At 41.9% G+C, this 15,832-nt stretch overlaps 1 protein-coding gene across 2 annotated transcripts in view; it reads right to left on the reverse strand.

The window, feature by feature from the left end:
* Positions 1-1,429: 1,429 nt before the first annotated feature.
* Positions 1,430-15,832, reverse strand: part of LOC108116982 (death-associated protein kinase related) — a 57,119-nt gene continuing 42,716 nt past the window's right edge. For both annotated transcript variants that reach the window (XM_017229156.2, XM_017229148.2), the window contains 4 exons: positions 3,727-3,939; positions 3,489-3,664; positions 3,112-3,430; positions 1,430-2,805 (listed from right to left, as the gene is read on the reverse strand). In XM_017229156.2, coding sequence (XP_017084645.1) covers positions 1,536-2,805; positions 3,112-3,430; positions 3,489-3,664; positions 3,727-3,939 — 1,978 coding nt within the window. In that variant the 3' untranslated portion in view covers positions 1,430-1,535. The remainder of the gene's footprint in view (positions 2,806-3,111; positions 3,431-3,488; positions 3,665-3,726; positions 3,940-15,832) is intronic.

Consider the following 15,832-nt stretch of genomic DNA (forward strand, 5'->3'; position numbering starts at 1 on the left):
AAGCAGTTAGTTCTCTCCCTCTAGATGTACTCTTTCTTATATGATCCATGTTGGCTTCTTCTTCTAAGTAATGTAATGTATTCTAGGCAACATTTATGCAACGATTTGAACGATTGAACGATTGAACACACACCGATACACACACGATTAACAATTTTGCTTGGCTTGTAACATTCTCTAAATTCTCATTCCCTCTACGCGAATAACACTGTATGCTATATGATTGATTATCATCATCTGATTGATGGATGCACTGATTGGCCGATTAACAAACGCTCTACATAACCAATGGCGGGCTTTCAACTGCCGTTTATCCCTATTATAATTGTTTGTTTGTTTTTCTTTTCCTTCTTTTCTTTTCTTTTTTTTTTTTTTTTTTGGTACATATATATGCTCTGTATATAGTCTATATGTGTATGCATATGTATATAGATAATGTATATATAGTTGTATAATTTATGCTAGGCCAAAAAGAGGGCTTACTTGCTTGCCTTGTTGGCTAGAAATTGACATTTATATATATTCGTTGAAACAATGAACTTTCTTCTTTCGTACTCTTCTTCCAGCTTCTAACTTTAATTTTTTACTCCTTACATTTTTTTTTTGTGTTTCCTTCTAAACGCATAACAAACATGGATGATATGTCTACCAAAAATTCCGTTGAAATCAGCTTACTCTACACTGCTCCTCCGTTCGATCCCTAAACTATATCTTTCATCTCTTTCGTTTTGCTTCACTTTTTCCCCGAACATTTTGCATTCTCGTGACTTTAGCTAAGTTGTTTTTCGTTTTTTCTAGTGTGTGTGTGTTTGTGTGTGTGTGTGTGTGTGTGGGGGCGGGGGCGGGGCGGGGGATGTTGCGGGTCACCCAGTCACGGTTGCCACCGAACAAGTCCGGATTATGTAGTTTATTTTTACTACATCAATTAAAACATTATTTGAACTTATAAAAATGTGAAGTTTGGTACGAAAATAATAATGCTCATCAAATGTCCTTCGTCTAAGCTAAGGAGTCTTCATGTGGCAACCGTGATTCTGCTGTGAACTCCTGCACATAGATGCTAAGGCCGTCGTAAAACGTTAACTAAACTAAGCTCAAATCAAAATCAATGCATCCTCGTCGTCTTGCCAGTGTGGCGCATGATCCCCTCTCCACTTCCAATTCCACTTCAACTTCCATTTCCATAACCACTTCCATCTACCGCTGCAGCACCAATTCCAATTCCAGTTCATGTTCCCGTTCCCGTTACCGTTACCATTACCGTTTCCTAGTCCTTTCCATTTCCATCGGCTATCCACCGCTGCCGATCCATTTCCATTGCCATAGCTCCTTAAATCGCCACTTTGCCACCTAGTGATCCTGCAGCTAGGTGATTCGCAGCCACTCCTCGTCGCCTTCTGCCAATGGGCGGTGGTCGGGGGAGGGGGCGTGGTGGTAGTGGTCGTGGTAGTAGCCATGGCATCTGGTGGTTACATACAGCACAGGAAGCGATGAAAGAAACTTTTGGCATTGCGGCTGGCCCGGCTGGCCCTTAGCTAACAGATGATACCCTGATCCAGGCTCAAGTTGTTGGTGGCGGCAACGGCGGCGGCATTCTTTGCCGCAATCACCACATGATGGTGGTGATGATGGTGATGGTGGTGCATGTGATGATGGTGCAGATGGTGGGCGGCACTCGGTGTCTTCCCTGAGCTGCTGCTGCTGGTGGTGCTGCTGCTGCTGTTGTTGTTGTTGCTGCTGCTGGCGGAGGAGGTGGCTGTGGCTGTTGCTGGAGCGGCACAGTGACTGGCGGGCGCTGTGCTGCTGGCCAAACGCTGGCTATGGATCAGCAGGGTGGCGGTGCTGCCGGTTGTGGTGGGACTGCTGCCGGGACTCGGACTCGAACTCGAAGTGCTGCTGCATCCATTCTGTTGGGTCTGCTTCTTGTAGACCGTGGTCAGCGGCTCGGAGGCCCGACGAATGCTGTTCATCCTGACTGATGCTGTCGTTGGCGAATGCAGGCCACTGCCGCTGGTCACAGTTCCGCCACTGCGTCTGGAGATTGCCGAACCGCTTGAGTCCTCCAGTTGGAATTTCTTGACCAGAGCCTTAACAGAAGTGGCCGAACCATTCGACTCACCCGTCGGCGTCTTGCGGATCACTTTGGGCGTAGTGGGTGCATCGGGAAACAGGTTGAGTGTGGCTACAACTGTGGCATCTTCGATGCCATTGGAACTGCCCAGTAGGATAGCAGCGACTGGCTTCTTCACAAACGTGGCCGTATATGTGTTCTCCTTGTCCGAATCTGAGGCTCGTCGCGTCGGCGTCACAATCTGGGTTGGCTTGTGAACGTGGCCATTGGCATTGCTATTGCTGGTTAGTGTGTGGATGGCCGTGGTGGTCTCTGAGCTGGGACTGCTCAGCAGCTTGCTGGTGGCAATGGGTATCTTGGAGATGCTGCCGCTGCTGTTCGCCCTATGGTGGCCGTTGTGCGTCGGTTTGCTGTGGCTGCCGGAGGATTTGGCTAGCTGATGGGGCGGCTGTTGCTGTTGCTGTGGCTGCTGGACAGGTTGTTGTTGTTGCTGCTGCTGCTGCTGCTGCTGATGTTGCTGTTGCTGCTGTTGGTTTGGCTCTGTCGCTGGCTCCTGCACGGTCTGTTCTTCCTCCTCAGCGGTCTCCTCCTCATCCTCCACCTCGTCATCATCCTCCTCCTCCTCCTCTTCCTCTTCGGCATCGCTCTGGGGCTGCAGATAGATCTGCCTGTCCAGGGAGCAGTCGTCCTTTAACCAGATGTGTTCCAAGCAGCCGGCGGCACTCATGCGATCGCTTTAGGAGAAGATATATGTTATTAGTCTTTGTTTGACTTTGATATACGAATGGGTTCAACTTAATTTCATTTTATTTTGTTTTGTTAAATAAAAAATAAATAATAAATCAAAAGACACGTACAGGAAATCCTCTGACAACAAGCCAGAAAAAAACAACGGAAAAGGTTTAAATTCCCTTGTTCTTAATCAGCAAATTGTGTAAGTTTCATTGGGAATCATTAAGAAGTTATTAATCCACGAAAAAAGTAATCTTTTCAGTGCTCTAACCTAACCCCTTCACCCCCTAGAATAACCAAACACTCACTTTGGCTTAATTCGCAATGCGCGACGGATAAAGTCGATGGCCACCGGTGAAACGCCGCCGAAGAGATTGTCCGGGAAGGTGAGGGCGCACTGCGAGATGTTGAGGAAGGTCTCCTGTTTGGTGTCGCCGCCGAAGGGCGAGAATCCGGATAGCAGAACATAGGTGAGCACGCCCACTGACCAGATGTCCGTCAGCAGGGACAGCGGCTCGTACTGCAGCACCTCGGGAGCCACGTAGTCGGGTGTTCCAGCCATTTCCCGCACATTGATGCCCTCGCACACCACTCGCGAGATCCCAAAGTCGCACAGCTTCAATCCATCTGTAAATATATAATTTTATAATAATATATAAATATATTATTAATAAGAAATACTCACCTTCTATGCGCTCGCCGGCGAGCAGGATGTTCTGCGGCTTGAGGTCCAAATGGGCAATGGAGCGGTCGTGCAGGAACTTCAGCGCCTTGAGCACCTCGCGCATGCAGTGGCGGCCCTGCGCCTCCGTCAGGCACTCCTCGTTGTCAAGGATAGTCTGCAGCTCACCACCAGTGGCCCTGTAACCCGGATAAGTACATATTAATACCTTTTTTTGGGATATATCTTTGGATATACTTACAGCTCCAGCAGGAGTGCTGTGTCCGAGCGCGTCTCGTGGACGGCATTGAGGTTGACGATGTTGTCTTCGCCCTCGCAGAGCATCAGCACCGCGATCTCGTGCTTGATCTCCTTGTCACTGCTCTGCGCCCGACGCCTCCGCTTCAGGAACTTTGCCGCAAAGTGCGAGCCCGTGTTCTTGTGGATGGCGCGGCGAACGGCGGCGAATTTGCCCCTGCAAATAGATAGACAGAGATAGATAGATATATATAGTAATGTGGAATGGCAAATTAGGTGGGGGGGATTAGCCAATGGTTTCTGTTACGACGACCACCGCAGCCCACACAGTGCGTGCGGCCAGCAGACCCCCAGCTCCGATCATTTTTCATTCATAAGTTAAGTGGATTTGGGCCGAGTTGTGGAGTGGAGAAAACGAACGCTGGTCAAGAATCTTAGCACTAAAAAAAATATTATAGATCTATAACTGGATATTAGTCTGGAATGAAGGAAACTATTTTATAAAGATAGTTCCTGATTTTGGACATTTTCTAGAATTTTTAATCATGATTTTTAGCCAGAAGAAAGCTGCTTAGTACTTAAAGCTAAACTAAAATGACATTAAGTAAACCTATTTAACCAACAGGTGGCGTTGTATTAGAAAAGAATATAATCCTAAAATATAGAAATCAAACTTCCAAGTCTAGACTCAATCATTATTCTCTATTTATATCTCTAATCTATTTAAATATTTTCTTGTAGTGCACAAATCGAACATAAAGTGACTCAACGCGACGCCTTTTGACAAAGTACGTGCTATAATGAAGCAATTGCGCTTCCGGCAACGGGCAACCGGCAGCAGGCAGCGGGCAAACAACCAAACAACTAAAACAGCAACACTATTGCCAACACTTAAAGCAACATCAGGCAACTGGCGGAGCAAGACCAAGACCAAGAACAGGAGCCAAGAAGAAAGAATCTTTGGTGACAAAGCTGGCATACCAAATAGTTGACCAGCTGCTTCTCCAGTGGCTCCTCATGCCCCTTTTAGAGACTTACCGATGCCCCGCCACCCACCTACCCACCTCTTCCTGCCCTGCCAAGAAGGCGATCACGCAAGTCTCGATCAGTTAAATGGGTTTGGGAATGGGAATAGTTAAAAGGGAGCCAGGCATTTCGATTACAACCCAATTTAGATGCTCTTTCTATCACTTTAGTTATCGGTTTTATCGATATCATTAGTTTGCTGTCTAAAATCTTTATGAGTATTGAAAACCTGAAGATAAACTTCAAGAAAATATCAACTTCAAAGTACAAAAATTAAGTAATTACAAAGTTAGCTATCGAATTTATCGATAATTTCAAAGTTAATTATCTATCAATCGAAAGCCTTCAAATTGCATCTGGGAGAGTGTACTGAAGAGATTCCCACGCACAAATATTTCCTGATTTTTATGGGCTCTTGGTTGTCCATCGCCGTCACTTAGCTAATGAGCTCCTCCGATCTCGAAGGGGCTTCTTCTTCGGCTGGCCATCAATAATGAGCAGCTCTTGGCCGTCGTCGCCTTCACCGCCGGACTGGTTTTCTAATTGCCCCCTTTGGCGGAGATCGCGACACCGTCCCTGCGCCCCCCCCCTCCTTCGGGCGTTTTGGCTGTCAAGTTCTGTGTGTCTGCGTTCCGGCAGCCAAAGTTCTCCATATCCCCTTAAAGCTGCTGCCCCCCTCTCTCCCCTGTCTCTGGTAACTGTTTCTGTCTCGTTCCTTGACATTGACAGCGGACAGACGACAACAGGAACAACAACAAACATTGACTTGGACTCGGGCGCTCCTGTCTTTCTATGTCTATTTGCCCTCCCGCTTTCACCAGCTCCTCCAGTGACATTTGTTGTCTGGTCTTACAGAGAGAGAAAAGTCCAGGAAGTTGAAAGTTAATGGGTTAAACAGTCAGTGGTTCTTATCTACCCTAATAAGTAGGATATATATAAGGAAATACCTTTACCTAATAATACCCTTCTTTAGTAGGATTTTCTCCCTGTGCACCCACGACTAAAGCTGGCTGCCGTGTTTAGCATTTGGGGCAGTCTTTCTGTGCAACTGCAACTAAGCAAACAAACAAACAAAATGTCTAGTGTTGCGGGATCATAAAATACAAGTTGTCCCGACATCAAATTGAAATATTTAAAGCCCGCTGCTGGCCGAGTAGTGCCTTCTTGCCACCACACACATGCAACTGCTAGTGCAACTGCAACTGCCACTGAAAACATAAACATATGGAAGGAAGTCGCATTGGCCACAAACTCAATCCCAAATGGAAATCATGTTTTCATTTGATTTAATTAGCCTGGCGATTTGCATACGCAATTTGAATAAACAAAATGCAACAATGTTGCATGAGAGAATATGCAATCATCATCATCATCGTCATCATCATGTGGGGGCACGCATAATGTTCTACAATTTATGATTGGAGTAGTTTTGGCCTGCATATAAGATCGGAATATAGATTATTTTCAAAGACATTATATTATAGCCAGTTGCCAGAGTGGACTTGGTTATAGAATGGTATACATTCCAGGGTACACAATGCTTCGATCATCTCTCTCTCTCTCTCTATCTGCATTACCATAAATTTTAATTAAATTACAATTTTTGCACTCCTCAGCTGGCAGAAAAAGCAACAACAACAAACATTGCCTAATTGGGCAAGGTCTTTTCTGATCGTAATAAAGTTATTGCCCTCTTCTACTCCCCTCCTTTTCCTTTGGAATTTTATCTGCTCTTCTGTTTTGTATTTTAGTTTTATCTTCTTCTTTTTGCTCATTGCTGGCTGGCTGGCTGTCCGTTACGTAAGACAGTTGAAATGCTTTTGGCACGACTTTTTGGTTTTGGATTTTTGCGTCTTTTGTTTTGTTTACAGTTGGGACGCTGGCGGTGACGAAGCCGTCGTCGGCTTAAGTCAAAGTTAAAGGGTACGAAATCGGTGGAAATCGGCGTGGGTGTGGAATTCTTACAGCTATGTCTGACAAACTATTCCAATCTTAGTTAATATCTACCAACGATTAACAACTCATATTGATTAGCAACCCAAACATAAACCACCTCCATCTCATAGAGCTTATTAAGCAATTATTTTGAATTAAATCCCAATCACATATATATAGTATATATGCAATATATATATGACAATCTGAACAATCGCTTTTATTTGTTTTTTAATTAAATTATTTTTATGACCGCTAGTGTTTATAGTAATTATGGGTAGTAGTAAAAAGTGTCCAGCACTTGGTTAACTGAACTTTAAAAGGTCACAAACGATGATCACAACGTAGATGATGATGATGATGATGATCATATAGAGAGGAGACGGGCAGATTGGCTGGCTATAGACCTGGGTTCATGGTTGATCGGTGGCAGAGAATTAAACTGGACACACCCACGCAGCTCTGCCCTTTTTCTTTTTTTGTATTTTTGTCTCTTTGAAAGCTCTCAAAGCAAGCATAATAAATAAATAATAAACGCTTTATAGAGATGCCAAAAAACGAGTGTGAATTCTGTTCGATTTGAAGTGGAATCGCAGAAGATTCTAAAATTGGTCAGCTTTGGCAGCTTTTCTACATTTTTTTCTCGCTTTTTTTTTTTATTTATTTTTTGATCGTCTTAAATGATCGTCAATTGATCGGATCTCCATACAAACATGGCATATAGAGCCCGCCCCTTAACCCCTTAAATGCTGATTTCTTGATCCGCCAAAAAAAAGAAAAACGAGAGACGACAAAGTGACTCCTAAGACAAAGACCCAAATATGGTGGCGTTTAAAAACGCGCACAAAACGCGGCGCGTGCACGTGTCAAGATGATAATGCCAGCGGGGATCCATCCGAAAACAGAGGGGTTAATACTTGATGATGGGGCTAGCTCTGGCTTTGGCTTTGGCTGCGCAATATTTACTTTGCCCTTTTCCAGTCATTTGCCAGGCGGCCGTCTCTAGAGATTGGAAAACAATAAGCAAAAATCCAAGAAAATTGTGGAAATCAACCGAAAATGTTGCGAAAGTTAACCCAATTTTTCGATATTCTTTAAGGTGGCGATTGAGGATACACAGAAAGGTGCTGTAAACAGTGCTTGATTTATATTAAGTGCTTGGCTTTTATGGTTATAGACCAGGCTGGCTAAGTACTAATGATTAATTAGGCAATAAAATTGGGCCAAGGTAAAGCCATTAACTTGTTATTATCATAATTCTGTTTGATTTTCTTTGCTTTTCCTTATTGTATATAAAAAATATATATTTCCCTTCCCGATGAGTGATCTGTGTGATGGCTTTTTCGTTTAACTCTCTCCCTGCTCGTAAAACAAATCACCCGCAAAAATGTGCAAATAATTTTTAAGTGGCCCCTGTGCTTCGTTTTTGTTTTCTTGGTTTTTTGGCTTTTTGATTTTTGTTTACTCAACTCAATTAAATAAACAACCACACACAGAGAGAGGAGTCTGTCGAGAAAAGCGTTCCCCTTAACGTCCCGTCCCTCTTTAATTTTCCTATATGGATGGATGGCAGAAGCAGATTGCACAGATCGCATTGTTTTTGACTTTTTGGCTTTTCGGTTGTTTATGGCTTTTTAATTGTTTTGCGCCTTTCGCCCGGCGCTCGTGTTTACGCATTCCAGGCAGCTCTCTTGAGCGGGTCAGTTTTGGCTTTGGTTTTAGTTTTAGTTTTCTGGTTTAATCGTAGGTAATAGCTGGACTTTATGTAAACCAAAAGTCCAAACAAACAAACAAATAAACAAAAACAGAACATCAAACAGCAGAACAGCAGAACAGCAGCTGGCAGCGATTGGCAAATCACATTGAGATCTCCATCTCGATCTAGTCGCTTGTAATTTCAAAACTCCCCCACATTTCGGCTTTTCCAAATCGATTTTGATTTCAATTCCAATTGCAATTCCCATTCTAATGCTAATGCTAATGCTAATGCTAATGCCAATGCCAATGCGGAACAACAATGTCACTTGGCAATCGCATTCATTAGCCAATTTGCAAATTGCAATTGCAAATTTAAGAATTTGTTTTGTGTTAACAAGGTGCAAATTGTTAGGCGGGTGCTGCTGTTTTTCAGCCAACTCTGTTCTCAGCCAACAAAAGGTTAGCCAGTCGGCCAAAAGCGGCAAAGTGTTCATGGAAAATATGGCTGACAAAATATTTGATTCATAACGCTTTATTTCTATTGAAGGTTTACCGGGCGCTGCTTTCCCATTCGCTTTTAATTAAATAACAATTATGATTCCATATGGTAATTATCAGTTGCGGATTTGCAGCTTTTTTGGCGTTACAATTAGTAGTGGGCAACGATTTAATGAGAAAGTAAGTGCCTCGAATTCAGCTTTTAATATAATTTAATTGCTTTCTTTTGTGCATTTAATTGGCCTTATTCAATCTTAATGATTGGCGGCTTTTAAGATTTTCTAAATATTTTCGTGGACTTAGTTTTTTTGGAAAACCGTTTAGTTTAATGACTGATTTTGTTGCCAAGTTTTTGCTATTCAAATAACTTGGCTGCGTTTTAAGGAATGAATCTCTCTCTCGCTATATATATAGTGCCCAACCTTTCCAGGTGCCCAGATATCCTCTTACTGCCCCCCTCTGCCCCCTTATGGCACTCTTTACAATAACATTTTTGCAACTTGCACTTCTCGACGGGCTGAAGAATTTCAGTTTCCTCCTCCTTCCTTCTTCAGCCCAGCATCTTCGATGTTTTCTTTTCTTTTCTCAGATTTTTCCCCATTTTTTGTTGTTGTTTTTGTTGTATTTGTGCCTTTGATGGTCTGGGCCCAAAGTGCAGCTAAGTGTTGTTGCTGTTGTTGTTGTTGTTGGATGGGCTGGATGGATGCTTTTAGCACAGTGCAGCTAAAGAGCAGTACAGGCATACTGCAGAGAAAGAGAGCGGACGAGTGCAATGAACCAGGAGTGAAGTGCAGAGTGGAGTCATCATCGTCATCGTCATCCTCATCCTCATCCTCATCGCTATCCCCATACCATATCCCATATAACCAACAACATACCCATAACCATTCCCATCCCCATTCCCATTCCCATTCCCATCCACATTTAACGTCAGGCCAACTAATAGTTTTCTTTTTTGACTGACTGTTTGAAAGGTGACTAACGAGACAGGAGACATTCGTGTGTGCACACAGCCGAAAAGTGTCATCAAAAAATCAAAAACAAATAAATAACACAGCCTGTACTAAGTGGAAATGGGAAATAAAATAAGCAAATTATCAAACATATTATTAAATAACCCTAAAAAAACTAAAGGAAAGTTTCGCCATTTATCAAGTTTCTTTTTTTACTTACATTTTTAGTTTGAATTTTAGGTAAGATAAAAACCTTGAAAACTTTCTCTCAGTGTTGCTGGATTCCTTCTAATGTGACAATTAAATTTGTCAGGAAATGCAAGCAGTGCGAAGAATGTGTGCAAGCAGTGCAATGACCACAGAGGAGAAATGCAAGAAGAATGCCTCAGAAAACAGAGAGACAGCCTGCGGGCGGCCTGCCCAGCAAGCGAAAGAGATAGATAGATTGGACAACATGGACATGGCACTAAAGAGATGAGGGCCCATGCGTCACGATAATATTATTAAGCTGCAGGGCGGCGGCATTCAGAACAGCCAGCCAGTGCATCCAGAGGACGGGGTGGTCCCCAGGAGAAGGAGCCGTATGGAGGACGGAGGAGACAAGCCTCTTGTTATGCAAATAAAAACACAAGACAAACACGAAGTGGAGGATGACGATGACGACGACCAAGTCGGGGTAGGGGCAACGAGGTGGTTCTGATTAGGTTTTTGACCCACAAAATGTCAACAAACCAAGGCAAGGGCAGTTCACAGTAAAGGGAAAAACAAACAGACGAGGCCAGATGACTAGGTAAGTGTCAAAATACAAGGATAAGTCCGTTTGCTGATTAAGTTTTGAGGGAGTTTGCAGTAAAAGGGTTATGCAAGGGAGTTGGCTTAAGAAATTTGTATTAAAATTAATCAAAAACTGATTATTACTTTGCTTTGTAAATTTCTTGGCCATCACAAAACTAAATCGCCTTTTGATTTCTTTATTTTATATATCTATATATACGTATTTTGATCAGCCTTTGTCCAAATTATATTTCATTTCCCGTTTGGCCAGCTATCAGAATAAATCACAGATCGAAGCCCACTCGCGAGATTCGCTTTAGCGATGATTATGATATTGCTGGCTTTTCGTCAAAGCACTTTCCAATTTGCAAATTGACATCAATAATTTCCGTTAAATGTGCCAATTGTTAATGCGTCTTAGAGCCCCCGGTTGGCGGCTTTTTTTTTCGACGATCACTTGGCCATTTTTGGTCAGCTTAAACAAAAAACTGAAAAACCGAAGCGATTGTGACGGGCGAAGCGGCTAAAAACGCTCGCAAAACGCGTGGGCGTCGCGCGCGCTTTGTTTTTAATTGTGGACAAATTTGGTCAGAGCTTAAAGCCATCAGCCTGTGCCTGAGTGTGAGTGAGTGTGTTGTATGTGTGTGTGTGTATTTAATTCATTTAATAATTTTGCGTTCATTTTTTTCGTTGAGTTTTGAGTAGTCAAGGATTAATTTCTTTGTGTTTCTTCATTAATTTGCAGCTTTGTTTGAGTTAAAAAAAAAAAAAAACACATGCTCTGCATTTTGCATTTTGCACTTTGCACTTTGCATTTCCTTTTCCAATTCATCTTTTTTGATGAGGAGAGAAGGAAAACTCCAGTGTCAAAGCCCCCTGATGAGAGGCTGTCAACAGGGACAGGTTCATAATCTGGTGCTGGTCCTGGGCTTGCTTTTGTTTTTTCCGCCTTTGTTTTTATTTCATACAAATTTTTGTTTTCATTTTGTTTTTTTTTTTTTGCTTTTTAACATTTCTTATGCTGTTGATCTGCCTGGGCGGAGAGATTTGCTGCCTTCGCTTTAAGCACTTGACATTATTACGAGGAGCTTACAGACACATGCTCTGCGGAAAAGCAAAAAACATATTCGCATATTCACAGGCAGAGTCGTACAAAGGAACCTGAAATGTAGGTGGCATACGAGTACAGTGAGTGCCAAAAGTCAGCAGGCTCTGCTGTAAGCTGAGGTGCAAAATTAATGAGGAGTTTTCAGACTAAGCTGAGATATGTTTCTGAAATTATTTCCCTGTGAAAACCCATCAAAAATGTGAAGTTTTTCAGGATATTTTTTACAAATTTTAACTAACATAAATCCTGAATTACTTAAAACCCTAAACTTGCTGTAATAATAAAACTGATTAAGCTATCTTTTCCAACATTAAAACTAAACATAGACATCATTGAAAACATCAAACCATTTTGGACATCAATTTACGAATCACTAGTAGGCTGACTTAATATTTGGCTAGCTGATTTCCATTTGAATGTTAATTTGGGATCATAAAAACAAAAATATATTTTTATTTACTCAGCTTTTGATAGCTCTCTGTAGTAGCAGTAGCAGACTTTGGCCACCCACTGTTTGCAGGCCATTTTTAGCACAGCATGCAGTCGTACGAGTATATCCTTCCACTTCTCCGAGTACTCCCATTTCCGTTTCCATTTCCCATTTTCCACTTCAGCCTGACACATTCATTCAGTCAGTCAGTCAACAGAGAGAGAGACCGCCATATCTACAGATATGGGGCCAGAAAAGAGAGGGCCATAGACGAAGCCAAGGGCCATCGACATCCACATCCACTTGAAAATGTGTCAGGCTCGTTAGCTTAGTTGGTTTAACCCCCTGATGCCTTTACACCCCCTCTCTTTTTTTGGCTTCCGTTTGCTCACCTATTTTTCCAGCTCTCACATATGCCTATATATATATGTTCTTTAAGCTGCTTTAATTATGATAAATTAGCTTAGCAATTGCCAATTGCCTGATATGGCCCAGCTGCCTGATTCCTTACTTTTTTTTCTCTCATTTTTCTTTGAGCTGTTTTCCATACCCAACCCATACCCTCACCCTCATGGCCAATTGATCTGTGTTGGCTTTTGGCCTGCCTGTTATCCTTGAGCTGCCAGTGGCTATTTTATTTCACTTTTCATATAGTTTCCTTTCTGTATCGCCCGTGATTGGCTGGCCATTGATAAGACGCATTCCTCGAGTTCTTTGGAGCCGGATCACGAGACACGTTGACTTGTTTAGCAGCGACTGTCGACTGTAGTTGATTGCAGTAGTGAATGCAGAAAACCGAAATCTAGTGCTGGCCTGGCTAAGGGAACTAGTTTGGGAGACAGGGATTCCATATGGGTAAGGGAAATGTATAATAAAAATATAGAAAATCCTTAACTTTTAGTTAGAAGTTAAGATAAACTTGGTTCATAACCTTATAGTCCTTATAGCATCCTATAAATTCCTATACTTTTGCCTCATACTAGTTCCTTTCCAATCACCGACACCCTCAACTCCTCTCGGAACTAGTTCCCTGAGTCTTACCACCAGAATTCACTCCACTAAATTGCAACGCCAACTGCAACTCCATGTGGCAGCTGTGGGGCTAATCTCGGGGCACATGCCACCAGACAAAATGAATTTATTGGCAGCACCAAGAATCACAGCACCAAGAGACAACATTGCCGATTTGTTTGCCGATATGTACAGCCCAGAGACACATCTGTTGACCTTGCCAATATAATATAAGGCGCCCAAGTAAAAAAAAACAGAAACAAAAACAAAAACAAAAAAAGGGAAATCAAGTATGAAAGGGGGCATTGCATTGAATCGAAGCTTTATATCTCTTTAGCTTGGCAGTAGAATCATTGGCTCGTTCCTGAGGCTGGAAATCATTTTGTCGCCGTTGTCCGTTGGACACGTAAAAACTTCTGTCGCTGGCGGAGATTGCACGAAGTGCACGGAACACGCATTTAACATATTGTATATACGGTCTACTGATGTACTGTGCTGTACTGTACGTGTCATCTGGGCTATCAAGGCCTCAAGTCAGGTCTAAACTCATGCCAGCAGCAGAGAAAAGAGAACGATTTAGTGCCCTTGCTGGGGGTGTTGTGTTTTATTGACAACCTTTTTCGAGGTTTACAAGTCCCTAGAAATGGTTTTTATTTATCGCCTTGTTTGTTTTTTTTATGATCATAAATATGGTGTAGACCAAATTTCTAAGATCTTAAAACAGGTTCTTATTATGAAAATGGGTCTGATTTTAAGGAATAAACTTGTCCGTAAGGCTTGTCCGTTCCTAATATTTGTATTATATATTTTTGGGATGTATAAAATAATATTTTTTGATCGATATCAGTGGCTAAGGTTATGTTAAGTAGCTTTAAACTGTTTTACAAAAGCAAGTTGCTTATAAGAAAACGTTTTTTAACCTTGTCCGTATAAGTTCTTGTCCGTTAAATAGCATTTCTTGATAAAAATCTGAATAAATGCCTAAATAGCTTTATAAAAAACTATGAAACAATCTAAATTTAACCAAACCAACTTCTTATAACATCATTTGGCCAAAACATACTCCTTCTTCTTTAACAAAAACAATAAATCTCCACCAAAAATCAAAGTTCCAGCTTGGAGAGTACAATTTATTTACCTCTCATGTTTATGCTCATTTATCTGACATGTTTTTCTTGCTTTTTGTTATGATTGTCGCTTCTTCGATATGCGGATATGCAGCAGGAGATGAGGAATTATAAGAGAGAGAGAGAGAGAGAGAGAAGAAATACTGATTTTGCATGCAGGGCACAGCGAGAGATGGGAATTTCTTAGGAAATCCAACTTGGAGTCACCACAAATTATGATTTCTCGTGTTTAATTGTCGCGGCACAGCCAGGCAGCTGGCCACGAAGGCCGAAGCTTGACTGTTGTTACTGTTGTTGCTGTTTTCTTTAAGCCGCTTAAGAGGTTACATAAAAATCGGAATTGAAACTGAAGCACAATATGAGGAAAATAATGACAATACAAGAAGAAATAACAAGAAATAACACGAAATGTGATATGTGGACTAACGGCTTGAACTAGTTTTATTTCTTAGTTAATTCGACAGGTTTTTCGTTTTTGGGTTTAGCCCAGAGAAAACCTTTTTTCTTAGAAAAGTGTTGCCCAAGTTCCAGAATTAAGTCAAGTCCCCAATTTTTCCCCCCTGTCTTTTTTCCTTCACTCAACTGGTTTTTCTTCGTTTGCCAGTAAGCTGCATGAATCATGTGTATATATATATATATGAGATATATATATCTACTACATATCAAGGGTTAATAAAAAAAATAAGTTGGTTAAGTCAACACTTTGGGCTTAGCCCTTGACCTCAACTGCAATTTGATGCATTTTCTGGCGTTTTTTTGGGCCTTTCCCTTTGGCCAACTGGATGTTGGCTGTCTAGATGGATGATGGTTGTTGTTGTTGCTATTGCTGATGTTGTTGTTGTTATTTGTATTTGTATTTTCTGTTGCCTTAGCTGTCATTAATACTTTGACTTTGGCCTTTTGTGGTTTAACATTATCCAAACAAAACGCTTTGGCACCCACAAAAATACGAGAGCTTGGAATAAAAAAAGATTGCAGTTGATTGACAGAATTGGGACGACGACAACAAAACTCTTACATCGCAGGGGGCACATGGCAACAACAGCAACAACAACAACAACAACATATACTCACATGTAGTAAGGCGAAAAAAAAATAAAGTAAGCATTTGAATTCTGCATGCGTGAAACCCAGCGAAGCGTTAAAGTTCAAAGCGTTGGATTACACGACAAAGTGGCAAAGAGCAAAAAACCAACCAACTACAAGGGGCATTTGGGGGTTAAGATGGCTGCGAGCAGAAGGGGTGGCGGGGCTGGAAGGTGTGGTGGTTCTGCCTTGGTTTTGACTTTGGTCTAATAAATGCAAACCAATCCACCCACACGCGCGGTTAACCCTTTTGGAAGCTCAAGATTACTTCAAAGCTGGGTTTTGAATGACCAAAAACTTTGGGATTGCTGGGCTTAAGAATAATTCTTACAGTGAAAATTCGATAAAATAGTATTTTAGTAGATATACCTTGATATATATTTTTGAAATCTTCCAGAAGACTCTTCCGACTAACGGTTAAGCAGTGATCCTGCCTTTTTTGGAATAAAATAATGAAGATGATG

This window comes from Drosophila eugracilis, unplaced genomic scaffold, assembly GCF_018153835.1.
Source record: "Drosophila eugracilis isolate 14026-0451.02 unplaced genomic scaffold, ASM1815383v1 contig_498, whole genome shotgun sequence".
Lineage (NCBI taxonomy): Eukaryota > Metazoa > Arthropoda > Insecta > Diptera > Drosophilidae > Drosophila > Drosophila eugracilis.